General features: G+C 39.6%; 2 protein-coding genes across 2 annotated transcripts; one reads left to right on the top strand and one right to left on the bottom strand.

The window, feature by feature from the left end:
* The first annotated feature begins 1,982 nt into the window (after positions 1-1,982).
* LOC307032014 (uncharacterized protein) lies at positions 1,983-5,100 on the top strand. Its single transcript, XM_079669676.1, has 4 exons — positions 1,983-3,374; positions 3,457-3,510; positions 3,672-3,773; positions 3,962-5,100. The coding sequence occupies exons 1-4, from the start codon at positions 3,237-3,239 to the stop codon at positions 4,091-4,093; spliced, it is 426 nt and encodes a 141-aa protein (XP_079525802.1). The 5' UTR covers positions 1,983-3,236; the 3' UTR covers positions 4,094-5,100.
* Positions 4,411-19,652, bottom strand: kif3a (kinesin family member 3A). The gene is made up of 17 exons (XM_079669675.1): positions 19,471-19,652; positions 18,403-18,676; positions 18,139-18,283; positions 16,148-16,232; positions 15,845-15,950; positions 14,885-15,024; positions 14,548-14,745; positions 14,245-14,419; positions 14,046-14,144; positions 10,043-10,199; positions 9,782-9,962; positions 8,875-8,985; positions 7,509-7,634; positions 6,848-6,901; positions 6,671-6,739; positions 6,416-6,546; positions 4,411-5,418 (listed from the first exon to the last, which is right to left on the bottom strand). The coding sequence occupies exons 1-17, from the start codon at positions 19,474-19,476 to the stop codon at positions 5,370-5,372; spliced, it is 2,106 nt and encodes a 701-aa protein (XP_079525801.1). The 5' UTR covers positions 19,477-19,652; the 3' UTR covers positions 4,411-5,369.
* Between the last annotated feature and the right edge of the window lie 969 nt (positions 19,653-20,621).

The raw sequence follows: 20,621 nt of genomic DNA on the forward strand, positions 1-20,621 counted from the left end.
GGCTCAACTTACCCCACTCTCCCCTATGCCCCTTATATGTTTCTTTATAGGCCTACTCCCCTTCTTTAGGTCCTGTGCACATATTACATTTCTTACTCCAATACATGTATTCTTTGACTATCTTTCAGATACAGATTATTTACGCACAATAAACACATAGCCTAGCGTATGGATAAAGATTAGAGTTGACTCAGACCTGGCAGAGGATATAGGCCAAGTTCAAAAAAAGAAAAGAAAAACACTTACAAGCTTTAATATTGGTGGTATAACCGATTAATGCACTGTACATGAGTATAGGATATACTATACACTCTGAAATGGACCATTCTGCATACTGAGTAATTTTACTTTCCTCTTTTTCTGTTTGGTATATTTTTGATACTTTGAAGCAGAGTATTTCTACTTGTGGTATTGCTATTTTTTAAAAGTAAAATATCTATTTATTCACACCACTGGTCAACAGCATTTAACTTTTGCTGGTTGACGTGGACTTCCTTTTTCTACTTTTCATACAGTAGTGAGGTCCAGTCATTTGCAAATGTTATTGATTGGGCTTCACAACCCATATGGCTTTTTCTTGAGATGATTAACAGGGCAATACAGAGGAAAAAATCATTCTGTAATGTATTGATTGTATTGTATTGAATCTTGACTACTTCGATTATTGTCTCTGCCCATACATATGGCTCTGGTGCCCCTATAAATAAACTGCACTGTTTTGAAAATGTCCTTAAGCGTTGACTAAATATCACCTGAAGATGGGGCTCTTCCAGGCCCGGTTCTACAGGGGGTGCATACGCATGGATTTCTTTTTTTTCAAAAAAAGAAAAAAGGGAGCGAAATATATTAGAAATATAAAATCAATAATAGAATACAATACTGCGCGTGCATCATTTCCAAAGAGCTTCAAGCAGTGACACACATCTGTGGATAATCACGGATATATGAAAATGGTTAAAGCAACCATCCTTAAACGCCAGCAACACTGCATAGGTCTACTGCAGACAATAGCAACAGGTCTAATGGGGACGTTAGGTTACCCTCCGTTGTGGACACTAGCTTTCTCCCGCCCGACTCACCACCCCCGGAGCAGCAGTCTTCGTCCCCCGAAACAACGCCGGCCATCGGTGGCCCGCAGGTGCCTGCCCAGGTATATCTAAGCGTACCCGCCTGTACAGTGGGGTAAGGCGGTCCTTTTGCAGCTCGTGGTATAAAGGTAGACAATCGCTAGAATATTCATGTGAAAATAGTGCCATATTCTGCCATGCCTGTAGAAATGTTGGGTCAAATAATGCATACAATAGCACAGATGCCTTCACCACGAATGGCTACAAAAATATCTCATATCCCAAGCTTATCAACAAGCTAATGTTGCAGCTGAAATGTTCTCCAGGTCACAAAGTCAACCTCACATGATGATGTGATACCAGTTTTCAAGCACAGTAAATATTCTCTTCCCAGAGTAGGCCTATGGGACCCAGGTGATGATGTACATGGTTTTAATAATACTTTTGCTTTTCAATGTTTGCCATTTCAAACCATGAATTGGTTCAAATAATATTTGTATCAGTACAGTTTTTAAGCTTTTGTGCTTTTCTTTGCCATATTCCACTTTGGACTGGATGAATTATTTCAAGATTGCACTTTCAACACATGAAATGTTCTCACTTGCTTGGTTTCTAAACATACCATATTGCCATAATCTGTTCATTGGCTGAAAGAACAAGGGGATGGAAATCCTGGCAGGTGGAAAAGCAGCGTTGCAAAATAATGCATCCATAGTAACTTTGTTCCTAAGGACACTTCAAATCTATGTAAATATGATATCCTCTGTTTGTTTGTATGTTGTTTTTATGTTTCATGTGGAACTAAATGATGCAGGTCTCCCTTGTAAATGAGATCGATGATCTCAAGGGACCAATCTGTCTAAATAAAGGTTTGAAATGAAATGAAATGAAATCAAACTGTGAATCAAATGGTGTTATCAGCACATACTTTATTTGACAGAGTGGACGTTACATAATTTTTTTCACATTTCAAAACCTCATTTTAGAATAACAGTTTAGTAAAGCTGTCTGAAATGCTTAAATACACAGCGAAAAGAAAACAAGATAATTCGCCATGAGAAATAATGAAAGATTAATCAAACAAACCATGCAAACTTAGACCAATCATATCAAGGAAATGCTACTAAAATAAAAATATTAATGACTCTTAATGTTCATAAACTATACTTCACATTATTTATCACCATCGATGAACCAAAAAAGCAAATGATATCGTTTCCAAACCGTACTTTACCGTACAAGTCACTAAAAGGTCTGGGACCAAGGTTCTCATTGTATGTAATATGCAAATAACTCAAGATCAGTTTAGACTTCCAATCACTTTCCTACTCTGCAAAATGATGGTATGATCAATCAAAATCAGCCCTATTTTATTTAAATTATTTTTCATTTTTGGTAAAGTTCTATTTGTCAAACATGAGTTCATTTGTCTTAATTACATTATAACAACATAATCCTGTTGGCTATTTCAGGAATGAGAGTAAATAAGGACACTTTAACTGGCAGTAATCTTTTCTGTCAGTCACATGTTCCCTTTTATGTGTCGGGTAAAGCATTCAAAAATATTTCGGTGCCCACCCACCATAGTAATTTTGTCATATCAAAACACACAAGTGTGTCTAATAATAATAATCTTATTAACAGTGGCTGCCTTCTGCCTCTCTGTCCCACACTTTAGTGAAAACAAGTCACTCTCATTTATTTCATCAGTTCCACCTGTGCCGTTCTGTTGCAACAAGTCTCAATGTCAAGCGTGGAAAATGTCTGTGAGCATCTATTTCAAGAGGACACAGTCATTATAAAAATACTCTTCATAAAATGATGTGAAATTTGGAATAATAATATCAGATTTTCGGTCATTTTCCATTGACTTAAGGACATCCTTCTAAAGATGTTAAGACATAGTGATGACCTGCAAGTCTTGCTGAGACATTTGATGATAAGGGATAAACAGGTAGTTTCTTACTAAAAGATGACTCTACAAATAGTGGAAAGTGTGATAGTAAAACAAATCTTCCTCTGATCCTTATTTGGTGTTTTCCGCTGACGTGTAGACTGTGGTCTAAGTGTTGTATGGTGACAATATATAAGTAGCAACACAGCATGTAGTGTATTCAACTTTCCTGTATGACCTAACAGTGCTAACTCAAAGTCTCTTTCAAAAACGGCATGAAGAACTTTAACACTCAATATCTCACGGTGCTGATGATGGCCGTGATGGTCTACGCAGCACCACCACATTCAACAGCCGATATGCTCGCAGAGATTCGAGGCGAGGCTAGCAATCTAAACAAATCCCTGACTCAGGTATGATAACTGCACAAATAAGTAGTATGGTTGTTTGTTTGTTGTTGTCCAATACTGACCTATTGATCTTATTCTTTCGTAGAGAGATTTGCTTTCGCCGGTGACAAAGATTGAGTGCGAGAAAATTGATTCTTTGGTAAGTTAGAACACTTTTCTAATTAAGAATATGTAGGCCTACACCTGACACACTTTGGCATGGAGCTTCTCAAGTTGAAGGTCAACTGGTTTCTTTATACTGATTCAGTCCTACCACCAGCTTTTTAAAGACCATTACTAATTGTGCCTTTTTCTTTGCAGGATACGTTCCTCTGCTTGGCTGAGATGGCTCTAAGGAAAACACATAGAGAGTTGTTCAACAAAGCAGACAAACTAATCCGTCAGTTGTTTCAATACAACCTGGTAAGGAGGAATTCAATGGGATTGATGTACTTTTTAATCATACATTAAATGAGAATTAGTGAATCAAGAGGCTCATAGTCTAACAACGAATATGCTTTTTGATGTCAAACATGTTGTTTATCACTTTACTTCGTATTTAGTTTTGTTCTGTGCTTGAAACTAACATTTTCCTTAACATTTTCTTTCAGAAACACACTACCTTTTGTGCCCTGGACACGAATGTTAACTGTACCCTGAAAGCTCTTCTGGACCAGATCGGGACCTGTAAAAATAAAACTCGATTTTTGGGTGATCAAATGTATTATATTATTAACATGTAATATTTAAGTTATTTCTATTTATTGTAAGACTTGATATATTTATTTTCCTAAATATTTTATTTTTGTCGTGTTGTATTTATATAAATAAATGATGGCACAGTGGTTTGTTGGTAAAGTACATGTTTCCCAGCTTCTCTGTTCATAGTGCTTTTGGTATTAGCAATTCATCCTCATCATTGAAGTAAAACTGTCCAGTCCACCTGTAATAGATGTTTGAGCAAATGCATTTAAAAAATAATTTACATGTCATCATAAACTTTTAAAAAGCACAATTAGGAATCAATGCAACCAAGAAGGAGCGACAAAGACCTGAGATAAAAGGTGTAAAATAATTTAATAAATAAAATATCCAGGGGTTTGATGGATGTAAACATTTGACATACAATATGATACAAAATAAAAGTCAGTTATCCTCCACTACAGAACATTATTAAATCAAATTATTTTCACAAAAACATCCTACTAGTGCATTTACCTAAGGCATACAATATGTAAAGTGTATTTTCAATATAACACAAAGGGTTTTGACATTTGTTAATAAACAAAAAGATGACTTGCTTGGATACGCAAATGGCACTGACTAAAGAGCTGGCATGCAGGCCCCTATCCTTTAACCCAAAGGAAAATGTATAGAATGCATGTTTTAGTTTCATGATGCTAAATTCCCTCCTTCACTATTAGTGTTAATATAAGTTTCTCTCCATGTTTATGATTTCATGTAGTCAATGGGAAAAAACACTAACGCTACAGCTTGTGCTCAGAGCAGAATCATTGCTTTACTTTAAGTGAAAATACGCCCTGAATTAGCAGGAATTCAGTAAGTCTTCATCACAAAAAGCAAAGTATGTTAAATATATTCAGCAAATGTCAGAAGATATGAATGCAGTTTATAGTTTATGTCCAATAAGTGTTTTCAAAACCAATGATGATGCAAGTGAAAAATGTTTATGGTTATTATTTTTTCTTTAATGTTGGAGGCTCTTAGGTAAAAGGTTTTTTTATTGAGGCTGATGCCGCAAAAATGCATTTCAAAGCGTGATTGAAAGGTTTAACATCCATAAAGAAACCTTACAGTATAATACAAATAGCATTTCCTTTTGGCCAAGGGGTCTTAATCCTATCATTGGTGCTGCTCCGTCACATTTAAACCATACCAGCTATACAGTGTATTCAGATAATCTTTTAAATAATGTTCAACAATACAATTCTTCAGACACTTGTTTTCCTAAGGTAACACGAAAGCTGCATGGAAACCAAGCTCCCCTCTGCTCTGCCTTCACTGCAGGAGGGATTCGATCACAGCATCTGGCTTTGCAGATCTTTTCCTGTGTGAAGATAAGATTTATCAACAACTGCAGAAGCTTTCAGCGCTCTCAATTCTCGGAATAACAGCGTATCATGATAACGGCAAATACCATTATGCTATTGCTTCGTATTGACATTCCATAAATGCACTAATTATACAGAGTGGGCAAACATCTGCCAACGAGGATTCTGTCTACTCAGGAGTAAATTGTGATAGAGTGTAATAGGTAAAGATTAAAAACGTTTTTAAACCAATGGACTGAGTTTCACATGCAAGTAAAGTTGCAGAAAACCAGCTGATCAACAGTTAAGACTGCAGTAAATTCCAATGAAGTATGAGAAGAAGAAATAGAGGTTTATTTAAATCTGGCTGAGTTATACTCTTGCCGGATGTTGAAAAGTGTTAAAGTGTCTAAAAAAGGCATTTACAGTCATTACACGTCCCTACTAAGCCTGTGACCGGTCTATGGAAGTTGAGGTTAACAACCTTTTCCTGTGATAATGGAAGCTGAAGTGATAAAATGACGCTGAAATCAGCTATCTCTCTTGCTGTCACACGATAAGTAACAGCAAATTCAGCTCACTATTTTTATCTTGCAGTCATACAGAAACTGATGAAGTGCTGTTTTTTTATATGAGCACTGATCTGAATGATCTGTATGGGTCAGGGAGGGAGGCTATCAACTCACTAAACGTTTATCCATGCGGGACATATGTTTGTGTTGGATGGATCATTATATTTCCAAAAAAAAATCACAAAACAGTTTCAGGTTCATAACCCCCAAGTTATGGGAAGGCATGACATCATCTAACACATAGACTGAGGAAGTGGATTCAATCACGTAAGAAATCTGAACACGTGATGCATGTATGCGGCTTAGTGTATATAAAAATGCATAAAATCACACCCGCGTAAAAGGTTAGTCGAAATTGTCAAGTAAAATGTCTGATGAAAGAAACAACCTATGAGAATCCTGACAGTTCACTGGAGTATCAGTTATTTCAAGAGTAGATTACCTGCGCCCCGTCTTGGGTCGGCCACTCTTGCCACTTTTAGAGGTTCTGGGTCTCTCTAGCTTCATCAGTGACTGCCGCATGCTCTCCTCTGTGTAGGCCAGATACACATGGGATAGATCCACCTCGAACGGCTACAGAACACAGGGAGAAGTCAACAATATATTGTCAAGGAGGGAAATTAGAAACAATATCAGCAACATATTTCGCAAGACAAAGACAATCTCAGGTAGGAGCAGAAAAGTGCTACAAACTCACATCTTTTTCTTTTTTGTCTGGAGCAGGGGTCTGCTTCCTCATGTTGTTGCCAGTGTATGCCACACATTTCTGAAAGACAAAAGAGACACACCTTACTATGGGTCTTTAACACAGAGTCTGCTTCTTTAAATGTATGTCCATCAAACCGCAAACCAGTGTGTGCATGAGTGAGCTCACCAGCTGCCATTCTCCAATGTCTTCATTCCAGTGCACATAATTCTCTATCATCTCCTACACAGGAAAGAGAGAACATATAAGGACTAGAAGTGAGGACATACATTAATCCCTAAAGCAGCTCATTGATCTAACCACAGAGGTGCACTGTAAGCAGGTTTATAAAGGTCTTACACTGGTGTCACCTGCAGGCATGACAAATCCAGTTTCTTTTTACATCTGCTGTTTCTGCAAAATCCCCAAAAATATGTATACAACGCGTGCACCTGCTACATTTTCATGATTTTGTGCGTTAATTAAGATGTCAGCGATGTACAAGCCAGGTCCATGAGTTTTTTTACATAAATGAAAATAAACCCATAGGCATATTTTAAATCAGTTAATCTTATAATGCATTATTTTTTACTGATTGTCATTGGTTTTACTGTAATAGCTGCTTTTCAAGAGCAAGTTTGTTGCACACAGAACAGAAACAAAACATCCATATGGATGAAAATAAAGTGAAAGAGGAAAGACTGTAAGTATTTCATTTGTATTTTAAAGACACTTAATTGTCTGTTCTAATGTGAAGGAATGATAATGATGGATATTAAGCAAAAGCTAAATAGTGAAAATGAGACAAAGTCGTAGTGCTATAAATGTTAGAGTACAAACACAGACACACCTGGTACTCCTGGGGGATGAAGTTGTCTATAATGAGCATCTGGAGCCGCAGCTCTCGGCTGAGCTGCCGGATGTTCTCCAGGAGGCCCTCGATCTCTCTGTGATGCTCCTGCTGCAGATCTGCCATCTAACACACAAAACAGCCACCGTGGATCCATTTGTGTTGTTAAACTCAGCATTCAGTGTTTATGCTCCATTGATCTGGAACAAACTCCATGACAATTTCTTTAAATCAAGGATAAAGACTTTTCTATTTGCAATCAAATAATAATGTATATTTTACACATCACTGTGAAATGTATTATGGTAGTGTAAACCTTCCTGATTTTATTTTTGCTTTTTTTTTAACACATATATATTTTCTTGCCTGATTTCACATGTATTTAAATGTATTTTGTATCGTGTGTGTGCTATGTCCTGATGCTTTGATGTTGTAGAACACTTTCAATTGTCTTGTTGTTCAAATATGCTATATTTATACGTGCCTTTCTTTGTCCCTAGAGTGAACAGGTACCCTGCTTTGTGCGGGACTGTAGAGCATTTTTTATAATATTATCACACAAACTTCCCGCATGTCGGTGATAGTCGCTCAGAAAGTTGAAACTTGGCTTTTATCCAATGGCTGTTTAGAAAGCAAGAGAGGGCTATCAGCATTAGCTGTGTCAGATGTCAATCTTTCTTTTTTTTTTTTTTTCTTGGTGGAGTTTAATTTCCACAGAGTTTTGTGTGACGCTTGCCAGAGTTTTTTTTTTAATGTCGCATGAGGTGAATACGTTTTGAAGCGGCACTATATGAAAGACTCACAGGAAATGCAAGGCTCATAAAGAAAAACCAAAAGAGGATTACCAAACAGATAAGGCAGCAGCAGCTGATTTAGAGTTCACCACACCGTGCAGCACTAGCAGTCACAGCATTGAGAGAACTATGGTGGTCAGCTTAGTTCATTTTTCAAGACTCTGAGATTGCTTGGATGTGGACTGTTAGTGCGAAAAAAATCCATTAACAATAAATAAATAAATGTAAGGTCTTCTTTGCATAGTTTTTGCAAACAGTTTTTTTGTAATTCATGTTTATAGGCTATAGTTTCAATAGAAATTCTTATTTGTTAGGGTTGGATGGACATTATATTGAAAACTAAACTACTTGTTAGCATCACAGTAACATATCCCGCATTGTCCCACCCAAACACTCTTTTCCCACATGTGACCTAGTCCCCCTACTTGTCCCCAAGACTTACTTTTACCATGCTTTGAGTTTCATGGTCGAATGTGCGCTCTGATTGAATTTGTTTTTTTATTTTGTATTCTGTCTCTCATGTTTGTTGGTCCCTACCCACACATGTATGATCTCATTTATGTTTAGCTTACTTCTGATTTGGCAGCCATCAGCATGGTCCAGACTTTCTTCAGCTTCTTGGTCTTTCCTTGAGCCTCCTCCTGCAGAGAGGTGTACTTCTCTTCTATGTCCAGACGTTCTTGCTGTTTTAAGAGAGAGAGGGATCAGTGACGGTGCAATAGCAAACAAACTGTAGTCTATGGTCTTTGAAGAGGCTCCAAAGATAAAGGGCAGATATCAAAATCATTTCCCATTTCTCTGAATTCTTTTTACACGACGGAAATGAGGGGGCTTCTGACCTGATTCTCCAACCACAATGATGCAGTCACTTCAGTGATAATACAAATGGCACTGAAATTGCCAACAATGAGGTCGTATTCTGCCGAGCAGGGTGGCAGAGATGTAGGCGTCAGATGTTTGGCTGAAGACGATACAATTCTAATAATCAGCTAAGACAGCGGGAGTGTTTTCATCTTGTTCCTCTGTGTGTGCGTGCGTTGCGTGCGTGCGTGCGTGTGTCTTCAATAACTGCACAACCATGAAAGTATGACAGATGTGGAGTTGAGATCGTAATACAGGCAGAGATTGAAGATACGTGTGGTGACAGCGAGAGGCCTTAAGTAGTGAGCTAGGAAGTGGGGGGGGGAACTTTATGCACCTAGCCTGATTTGGCGTGTGATCATATCGCAATATTTTCTTTATTTATGGAAGTAAAACCATTATACCAGAAAAAAACAAAAAACATTTTCTTTAGATATCTTAAGAGTCAACACGAGAGACTCTAACTTCAGCTTTACTACAGTTACAGCAGGAAAGTGCAATATGATGAAACTGATGACACATTGATGTCATCATTTCAGTTAACAAACGCATGGCGTGATCAGCTGATCTATACACCGTGTGAGGTGTATGGCTGTGGAATCTTTTTTGTTTCTTTACCTCTTTCTCCTCTAGCTCCCTCCGCAGCTTCTCCGCTCTCCTGCGACGTTCTTCCAGTTCGCTATTGGACTCCTGCAGAAGCTTCTCCTGCTCCTCAGCTTTGGCCAAGAGGTCCACCCCCCCCACGATCACCTTCTTCTCTAAGGCCGACAATTTATCCAGCAGAAGGTGATGCTCCTGCCTAGGGATTAGAGGAGAATCATAGTATGAATACCACATTTCAAAAGAGTAATACTTATAGTTGTCTTTTCATGGACTTACTGAGCTTTAAGAAGGTCCTTCTCCCTCTTCTCCAGCTCTGCTCTTGCCTTGTTCCTCTCCTCCTCCTCCATGTCCAGCTTGGCCTCCAAGGCCTTTCTTTCCTCTTCGATCTTTGCCTGCATCTCCACCATCTTGTCCGGGGAAACCTTCTTCTTCCCTTCAGAGAGACAAACAGGAAACCATAGTGTCTTTAATGAACACGCTGTTTTAGATGCATCTTCCTATATCAAGTTAGTGCATGGGTCACAATGATTTAAGTGCAGATTCATTCTTTCTATACTGTGGGTTTTAATCAGTATTAGTATTTTTGTATTATGAGAGGATTTGGGAAAAATCAGAAGTCCTAACAATAAGTGCAAGTGAGTTTGAGCTACACAAAGCTGTGACTTGCTAATGCACATATTGAATGATGCTGTTAGTGTAAGCAACATTTTAAATAAATAAATAAATAAAGGGGGAACTATATCAAGTGCACATTGCTCTTAATGACAGCGTGGCAATGGAGGTGGGGAGCATGAGACACATGGGTGGACATATATGGATGGACAGAAAAATGTTAACAGCGATTATGCAAAAACCTCCATTATTAGATTAGTCAGTTAGTGAAAAAGCTACTGAAACACACGGCAGCCATCTGGATAGTTTGTGCGAGGAGAAACACCATTGCTACCGTACAGTAGGACCGTAGATTCTTACACCAACCTCTTTCTTCTTCAATTAAGAGGTGTATAGCAAGTCACACAGGCGGCATTTGCACCCAGATGAGGAAAGAGAAAGAGAGAGAGAGAGAGAGAGAGAGAGAGAGAGCAACAGGTTACAGAGTGATCTCGAAAGTCTTATAACTCGGAGTGCAGAACACCACATGTGGGTCAAGGAGGGGGAGAAAGGCAAGTCAACAAGAGAAAGAGACGTTTCAGTAATAACAAAATATCATAGAGGAGATGAGACAATGACTAGACATGAGGGAAAAAAAACTCAAAACCAAAAGCATCACTTTAGATAATGAAACATGATGTGGGTGAATTGCGTCTTTGAGGGACCTTTTTGTCAAATCATGATGCAGAACAAGACTTTGATGTACTGTAGATCAGTGGTTCTCAACTGGTCAGGCCTCGGCACCCACTTTTTCCTTTGTCAGTAGATCGCGACCCGACATTTTGAACCACTCTATTCAACAAAAAAATCGTGCTGTAATATATAAGCTTTTCAGCATACAATATTAATTAAAGTGAAGTACAGTGCATATATCCTTTATATCCCTTCACAGAACTAAAGTATGCTCTTTTTAAAAAGGTTTAAACAGATGATGGAATCAAAGCTGAACTGTATCACATAAAAAGGCACACACGCTGAAAACCCAACCCCAGCAGGGGGGTCTGGGGCAGAGTCCTGCATCGGGTCGGGTACCTGCGGGCAAAAAAGGCGATTCGCGGGTGGTATTTTTTCAAACACTTTTTTCCGGGTTCGGTTCTGGGTAAAACAAAGATGATGCGGGTCGGGTAGCGGGTGTTGCATAATAAATATATTTAAATAATAATAATGTAGTTTAATGTTTAAATCCTCAGACCTCTCCCCCGCGGGACCGTGCATAATCATAACCTCTGCAGCGCATCAATCTGCTTCTGAGCGCGCCACATTCTGAATGGCTGAGGTGAAGCTCTCTATAGCGGAGAATACAGCATTTTCCAACACTTCCTCAAGAGCGAAATCCAACGTCTGGGAGGCTTTTGGTGTCCTCCTAGATGGAGAGAATAACCAACATCCCACGCTTTTTGAGAGAAATATGCAACTGCGTGTGTTAATAATTGCACGTTTTCACTGCTCATATATGCGGGTTCGGGTCGGGTTGCGGATCTTGTGCCGACGGGTCGGGTCGGGTTGCGGAACTAATTGGTAATATGTGCGGGTAGCGGGGCGGGTTCGGTATTGCACGTTGTGGGTGCGGGTGCGGGTCTTGAAAATTAGACCCGTGCAGGACTCTGGTCTGGGGGGATTCTCCCCCAGGAGATTTTTTGAAATACTAACATATAAACTACGGATTCTGGTACACTCTGAGAAGAAAATAAATAAATCTATTACTACCCGACATATTAATAATATGTTATGCCATTGTTTGTTTTTCACTTTGTTCTGACATCTGAACTTGCTGCTCCACACAGAGAGAAGAGCAAAGTGGAGATAGTCTGTGTGAATTACTTTAAATTGTGGGGAAGGGTAGATAGCTCCCATTGTTCTGTGACCTGTCAATCATCAAACCGGGGGTCATATTTCATTATGTGTTCATTTGTATCTGAAGTTGTACCCATGGATGTATAAAGAAGAGTTCTACCGCAAAGTTATTCTCCGTGGGGACTTCCGGAAACAATCTTGATTCTGATTGGCCAGAAGGCTCGAAAAAATATCAGCAAAGATGTTTTATTGAGAAGATGATCACTAGGTGACAGAAGTTTTCAAAACCGTTTATCTTTTTTTTCTTCACTCACACATCTGCAACCCACTCGAAATGGGTCTGCGACCCACTTTTGGGTCGCGACCCACCAGTTGAGAACCACTGCTGTAGATAATCCATGGGAACACAAAGGAGTAATTGGACATCAGATTGTGCCAATTCTTCTTTATCATCACGTGCACAAACACAATCATTTTCATGTAACATATTTGAAGAGAATCTGGGCTGTGAGCATACAGGAGTGGCACAGACATGGGAAGGTAGAAAGCCCCTTTCACACATGCACTGCCGCAAAGTATGAACCAGAGAGAGATCACGTGCCTCATTCTACCCAAGTTTTTAGTTAAAAAAAAAAAAAATGCAAAGCAATTTCAGTTTTCATTTGGATCTGTATTATAACACAAAGGGATCAAATTAAAAAGGGAACCCTGGTGGTCTCTCCTCATCTCTCTTCCCCTCATTTCGTGATGGAGATAATACATCAGGGAATCCATAAAATACTTCTTCAATGGCCAATAAGTTTCATATGGGCGTGTTGTACTATAATATGAATGTTTTGGGTAAAAAGCAGTCAAATTGATGTAAGCACTGTCTGTGGTCACCAATCAGGTGATCAGCGTTCTAACCATTTAAACAGCCTGTTCATTATGAGAGCTGATATGCTCTTAATCTTTGTTGGAATTTTTATTTTAGAAACTTAATATTATTCTGCAGTGATTCCCCAAAGCTGTGAAGAAAATCTGGTCTTGAGGGTTGCATGTTTACAAAAAGAGGAGCTTAGTTTACACACCAAAAACTATTTATATTTAAAAAATTGCTATTTTCATGCGTGAAAAGGGGCTCAAGTTTGTGAGCAGGGGGGGTTGGTTGAGCAGACTACTGCTCCAACTCACTATTCGGAGGTTTCTCCTCAGTGGACAGGCGCAATGAGGACAAGCAGGCAGACTCTGAGCTGCTGCTGCCGCTTTCTGGAAAACAAAAGGATGAAGCACCCCTCCAGCCAAAGTGAGGTTTAAAACAGGGAGAGGTCGATAGCCGGTTTGCAGAGCTGGAAGCAAAATGTGGGTGCAGCACAGCAACATATAGAGGCTGAATGGTTTGGTTATTAATAATTCAGAGTACCCTAATACTACAGTATTGGAAGGAAACTGGAACATGTTAAAGCATTGTGAAAGGTGACCTCAGAGGAACATTAGTGTCAGCACTGTGATGTTTTGAGATGACTTGTGATCTGTATTTAACACTTTACCCTTAAAAGGAGGAGGAAGGTGAGAATACGAGGGAAACTCCTAAATGAGAGGGGTGTTATGTTTATGTAAGCCTGTTTGAAGGTAGGACCTAAAAGCAGATTCTGTTTGATTCTTATCTGATGAAGTGAATGCTGACTCATGTTACAGTTTAAACCACATACCCATTATGCGGATGTTTATCTAACCATTTACAAACCCCCTGGATGAAAGAATAACCCTTCTCACAGGTTTATGAAGGTTGCATAATCAGGTTTCAGTCATGTTGCTCTATTGCACACAGAGAGCATTAATTACAACTTCTTACCTCTTCTTCTCCTGCGGCATTCTCCTTCCCCCCTTCCTTCGTCATCACCTTCATCCATCTCTTCTGATCCACTGCCCTCTGAGCCAGAGATCTCTTCACCTACAATCGCACAAAACAACATTTTAAAAAGTCAGATTGGAAAAAAATACTGGAATTTAAATCCAAAAAGCTAGATTTATTTTACTGGTTGGCTCGTTACCTTCCACTAGTTTCTTCTTTAGCTCCTCAATCTCCTTCTGAAACTGGCGCAACAGGGCATCCTTTGGATCCTCATTGATCCTGGCTTTGTTCTTGATGTTTTTAGCCCTGTTAGCGTAACGCAGGGTACTGATGGTCTCATCGTAGTTATAGTCCGCAGGGCCTATATTCGCACACTGTTGGGGAGAAGTGTGTCTTTTTAAAAGTGAGGCAACATCTGTTATGTATTTAAAACTTGATAGATTTGTGATAGATAGTTTTGTGTGCAACTCTAACTAACACATGCTTCAAACATTCACTCTACCATCATGGTCTTGGAGTTTCCTCCCAGGGAATCCTGCAGCAGACGGGTTAGTTTGGAGTTTCTGTAGGGCACGTGTGTGCTTTTGCCGTCCACCAGGGCAGAGATGACGTTACCCAGCGTGGAGAGAGAGAGATTGATCTTTGTCGCTTCCTTTAAACGCTGACCTGTGGCTCCAGTCTTGCCCTGTCTCTCTGAGCCCTGTAGGGGATGGAAGACAGATAAATTGGTGGTGTTCAGATGGATGATTGCCAATAAGGCATGTCCTAGTGGCATCCGTATGATCTTATTTTCCAGGAAGTTTATTTTTACTCAGAACTTTTGGTCGGATGGTACATACTGCCAGATCAACCAGATGAAGTTTCCCCATGCGCACATGTTGGTTTCCATCTACTCCCTTCTCACTGCACTCGATGGTGATGGTGAAAATAGCATGGGAGCGGGAGCTGTGTTCATTCATGTTGGTGGAACCGACAGACCCTGAACACAGTGAAATATTATTAAAATCAGACAAAATCATGTACCTATGTCGGTATCACTTTACAATAAGACTACCCTTATAAAGGGTTTACGAATAGTTTGTAATTCATTCATTTATTAGGTTGTGAACACTTTATAAATCATTAATAAGCTTTTATAAGACATGAGATAAACAGGGCAACTGTGACCGGTTGCTGGCCAAATAGTGAGCCTACAATTATCTGTACTGCTAAGTCTTCTATTGGCTAACTACCTTACTTCGTCTCCTTCATCAGCCAAGTAGCCAATATAAGGCTTCGTCATCTTGCCAAATAGTGAGCCTGTGTTGATGTATGAAAACTATGTTAGAACTGGTTTATAAATGGTTCTTAATGATTAATAAAGTGTTTACAACCTAATTCATAATCTAATTATAAACCCTTTATGAATCCTTTATTCCTTTAGTCTTATTGCAAAGTAGTACCCATATGTCTGATACACACTTGTGTACTTTCAAGCCTTTCATCTTTTTAATTATAATCCCTGCATTTTCTGATTATTAACAGCATAAGCCCATTGCTAGATAGAATACATGTAAATAAAGAATGAATTGAAGAGATTTTATTTGATGTACATAAATTAGCTAAATCCACACAGCGACATGTATCTAATGCAAGACTGAAAGATTTCTCAAGCCTGTTTAATTTTCGTCTTTACTTCGAGGGCTCGTTATTATTTGTTCTTGTGTATGAGGTTTTCCTCTACTAGCCCACAGATAAATATCTCTGTATTTCCGTTTAGGTATGCATTTCCTATTTCATGCTTTCAGTTATTTGCTTACGATTTTTGTGGCCCATAGTCATAATCCTGTCCATGTCGTCGGCATTGTTCACAACGTAACCAGAGAGGTCTTTTATGTACACGCCAACATCTGGTCTCTCTTTCACCTGTAATGAAATAATGTAACATTATTATGAACTACTGCTATTAGGTGTCAAACACAAGTACAAGCAAATCTATTCAGGCATCTTCTAATGGTTTCTTGTTTGGAAAAATGACTATTGTGCCCTTTAGTACATATCTTCCAAGACAGTTTTAATATGAGTCACTGAACCTTTAATGTTTGTTTTGAATATCCGTTTACCTCGAGCCTCTGCAACTGATCCTTTCCCAACAAGTCTCGCACTTCCTCATTGTAGATCTCCAGGTACGAAACACGAACCAAAAACCTGTGGAAGTTAAATATTAATTTTATTATTAATTCAGAACAATGCTTAAAGGTCCAATGTCATGGCCATTTCTACCGAGCATAATTCCATTGTTGAGGTCTACTAGAATAGATTTACATTGTTCCAAACTCACATTGGTTTCTCATACAGCATCTCTGTATAGTATGTGTATTCACTCTCTGTCCTAAACGGCTTGTTGGAGCTCCTGCCCCCCCCTCCCTGTGAGCCCAGTGTGCTCTGATGAGTCCACCAGTGTAACAGCGGAACACCAGTGATTATGTGTTACAATGGCGTTAGCAACCAGAAAATGACACCAGTAAGGACAAACAGATGAGAATGCTGCGTGGGGTCTAGGTGCCGTGTTGGCGGGACGTTGCGAGGAGCGGACAGTGTGAGCTGGCTTACTGGAGTGGTTTCCTGCTTGCTGCGTGGCCAGCGAGATACATCAAAACCCCACACACACACACACACACACACACACACACACACACACACACACACACACACACACACACACACACACACACACACACACACACACACACACACACACACACACACACACACACACACACACACACACACACACACACACACACACACACACACACACACACACACACACACACACACACACACACATCTGTATCCGCATCTGTAGCCTGTTATTGTCTCATTATACCCCACTGTGAATGAATTCAAAGTAAATATATAAGTCGTCATGAACACATCTGTGATCTGTCCATCAGACAGAGGGCTGCTGTGCCTCCTGTCATCATTCATGGACGTCTCTTTAAAATGACCGCTCAGAGGAGAGGAGTTCTCATTTCTCTAACCGCCTGCTGCTTCCCCTTCTCTCTCCACGGTTCCCCTCCTCGGCTCCTCCTCTCGCATCTCCTTTGGGCGGGACTAAGTCTCGAGGATAGGAGTCGAGGAGGGGAGTCGAGGAGGGGAGTTAGAGAAATGAGAAAGGATCTGTGTGTGTGGACTCACAGCCTCGCCACGTTCCGCCGTCTCAGGGAGGAGAAATCCGCGGAGCTGCAGCTGAGATTGAGTTGATTGATTGATTGACTCAAAGATTGAGTGTGTGTGTCCGCGGACTTAACGTAACGGCTCCGCGGACGTAACGTAACGGCTCCGCGGACGTAACGTAACAGCTCCAATTGGTCCATGGGGTCGTCGTTACGTCACTTGGTTCCCGGAAGAAAAAATTAGAAATCTCCAACGAGGGGTTCTGGGGCAGCATAGACAGGTCTTTACTGTGTTAGTTTTACTCGCTACAGGGTGTACTTTGAGGATTTTTGGCTCTGCAGACCGTTTACATGCAGAAAAAGCTACACAACACACAAGGGGACGGGTGATAACCGGAAAAGCATGACATGGGACCTTTAAAAGCTACAAATGGAAAAATAAAGCATGTTAATACATCTTTCACTATTAACACCTTTACAAGAACCTTTACTTTCATGGAGCCTTTTTATTTCAATATAAGAACCAAATCAGAAAAGAACGGTCCCATAAGCAGCCTTATCTCATAACATTTAGCTTAAAAGAGAATAAGTTGTTCATTAAATAATTTGTCTAAATAATCTATATTTTCTGAGTATGCTACCACACTTGTTAGTCTTTTTCTATGAAAACCTCTTTGAATCAGATTTCAGTCAAATAAAATGATTGTTTCAGTACAAACCAAGGCCAATAAAAGTATCTAGCTCGGACCACACCAAACTTTCTTTCAAAAGATTAAGTCTTGTTGAGTGTGCTTATTAGAAAACTAAAAAAGACGCCAAGGTTTTGACCCAATTTGGCTCTGATGTTCAAAATTGTCAGATGGACTTATTATGTGTTTAGCCAAGATTTATTTTGCTGATTTTACTGAATGTCTGCAGAGAGAATGCTTTCCTACCTCGTGTCACCCTCTGCCTTGGCAATGTGACCAAAAACATGAGCAAAGGAGTTTGGGATTATCCCTCTGAGTTCTGGCACTGCTCTCACACCCTCCATGGTGAAGGTTTTTCCTGTGCCAGTTTGCCCATATGCGAAAATGGTGCCTGAAATGGATAGAAGAGCATAAAATCACGGTGTCAATTTAGAAATGAAGAATAAATGAAAAACAATGTTTATCATATCACATTACAGTTAATAATGAAAAAACGAATTCAAAATATACCATTGTAACCCTCTAATACTGAGTCAACGATGGGGCGTGCAGTGAGGTTGTAGACATCCAGCTGTTTGCTGTCCGGTCCAAACACGGTGTCAAATGTGAAAGTCTTAGGGGGCTCGTGGGGGGTCTCCAGTTTGTTAACCTCTATGGTCCCACGGATCTCGTCAACAAGGACGGCCTGTTTGTGGTTCATCATCTTCTCTTTCTGGTTGAAGGGACGACATCGCACCACCACCTTGACATTATCATTGCCCTCAGGCTTGTCATGCTTATTGCTCTGAAAAAAGAAACAAACTATGATGAGAGATGGTTATGGCATAAGATGTAACAATCAAATATTATGTAGTGGCAATTAAGGAAACCTACAATTTCGGTCCATTGACATGGACATAAGGGCCTAGCTGTCAAGTTGATTAAAATATAATACAAAGCATAGTAGGGTCCCTAGCATTCTGCCAGGGTGTGGTATTTCAATCATTCATGTGCGTGTGCGTGTTAGCTCACTTATCTAACTTTGCCTTTGACATGTGGATACAGTGTTACTTGCAGCTAATTGAAAAGTGTCAGTAGCTTTGGGAGGAGATAATAATTTGAAGTATGTCTAACTTTAAGATTGTGTTGTACAGTACTGTATTTTCACAACAGCAAAGGGACACACATGAGGGGGTCCGCTGAATAGTCTCTTTCTCAACGTGTGTTCTTGGTTGAAAAACAAATGGTAACCTCTGTCTAAGGTGTGACTCGGTCAAAACGAAGCTAGCAAGCGTTAGCAACCGTTGATGGGTTGCTAGGCAGGCAAACGTTGATGACGTTGGCTAGTTAGCTGGCTAGCTTAATAAATGGACAATGGCAGATTTTGGAAACCGTTTTATCTAAAACCCACACAATGTTAACAATTTGTGCTAATGGTACGGGCAGAACCCGGCGTTGAGAACAGTGTATCGTGTCCTTGTTACAGGAACGTAAGCTATCGGTGCTAGCCGGTTAGCATCACATCAGTGGATCGGAGGAAGGGAGGAACCCCTTTGCAACAAAACAATACAATCGCAGTGCAAAGGCGTGTCGACTTACCGGCATGGTGAGAGGGCAGGGAAGCAACTATGGTGTACACTTAATGACAATTAAATGTGCGTAGGTTTTGTTAATTTGCCTCTTAGTTAACCGAATCATTTAAATTCCAGCGCAGTGCCCATATCAAAGGCTCACATCCGATAGCGTGTTGTCAGGTCTGGGTCAGACTGCGCATGCGTTGCACGATTCATTTGGGGGGGGGGGTCTTTCTTCAGTTGTCTGGTTACACAAGTCTGACTTCTGCAATAACTAGCATGAGCATCGTTGTGTACATAAAAGGAAATATATCGGGGACATATATAGGCGAATTGTTGGATTGGAAGTATCAATATACATAAAGTGTAGCATTGAAGGTGATTCAGAGTAGTGCAGTGGCATAAAAGTACAGTAAGACCAGAAATGAGTTGCTGGGCCCCCATTAACTCCCCATTCCTCACACTCTTTGTGCATTGTATGACATTCCTGTGCTAGAATAGGTCTACTGATTGGCCAAAAGTTTTCTCTGTGTTAATTTGATTATAATCACATTCATTTGGCCATTTTCATGTGTACTAAAATATAGATGGTCTTTATAATTGGTCTTGGCAAACACTGGACTGAAATTAAACAGCTAATACTTTGGTCGAGTCCGAATAAAGCTTACTGAAGATATTTTAGTATATTGATTTAAAGAAATGCTTGAGGTTTTTTGCTAAAAGTTATATTATACAACATTATATTAAAATATACTTTTTTATTTCAGCCAGAATAAGTCCATCTAAGTGTATTTAAACCCTTTAATTGCCATATTCAAGGAATCCCCCCAAAAAGATGTGAAAACCTTTCTTGACATAGTTCAAGAGTCTTAGGGTGAGAGTATTTGATTGTTGTTGGCGATTTGTTATTTTAGACTACCTCACAGGATGGCTGATGCACTGTAGTGTATTTTTAACGATCTAAGATGCTGTAGATATGTGGGCTTTTGGCTTCGATAAACATATAAGGCTGTAAAAATCTAAAACGTTGACAATTATGTTTTCAGGTAGTGTGGTTAAGGGGAATCTTAAAAATACAAACAAAAAGTGAGAGTAATCAAATGTATCACATAACCACTAATGCACCTTTCCTTCAATACATACATATTTAATAGTAAAACATGTATTAAAAATAAT

The sequence above is a fragment of the Notothenia rossii genome, assembly GCF_949606895.1.
Source record: "Notothenia rossii genome assembly, chromosome: 3".
NCBI lineage: Eukaryota > Metazoa > Chordata > Actinopteri > Perciformes > Nototheniidae > Notothenia > Notothenia rossii.

What these genes read in the sequence shown, in the direction of transcription:
- LOC307032014 (XM_079669676.1), top strand. Translation starts at nt 3,237, where the DNA reads ATGAAGAACTTTAACACTCAATATCTCACGGTGCTGATGATGGCCGTG. An exon ending in TAAACAAATCCCTGACTCAG is followed by an intron (nt 3,375 to 3,456) that starts GTATGATAACTG and finishes ATTCTTTCGTAG; the next exon opens with AGAGATTTGCTTTCGCCGGT. An exon ending in GCGAGAAAATTGATTCTTTG is followed by an intron (nt 3,511 to 3,671) that starts GTAAGTTAGAAC and finishes TTTTCTTTGCAG; the next exon opens with GATACGTTCCTCTGCTTGGC.
- kif3a (XM_079669675.1), bottom strand. An exon ending in GACTATGGGCCACAAAAATC is followed by an intron (nt 15,025 to 15,844) that starts GTAAGCAAATAA and finishes CACTGTGTTCAG; the next exon opens with GGTCTGTCGGTTCCACCAAC. An exon ending in GGGAGCTAGAGGAGAAAGAG is followed by an intron (nt 8,986 to 9,781) that starts GTAAAGAAACAA and finishes CTCTTAAAACAG; the next exon opens with CAAGAACGTCTGGACATAGA.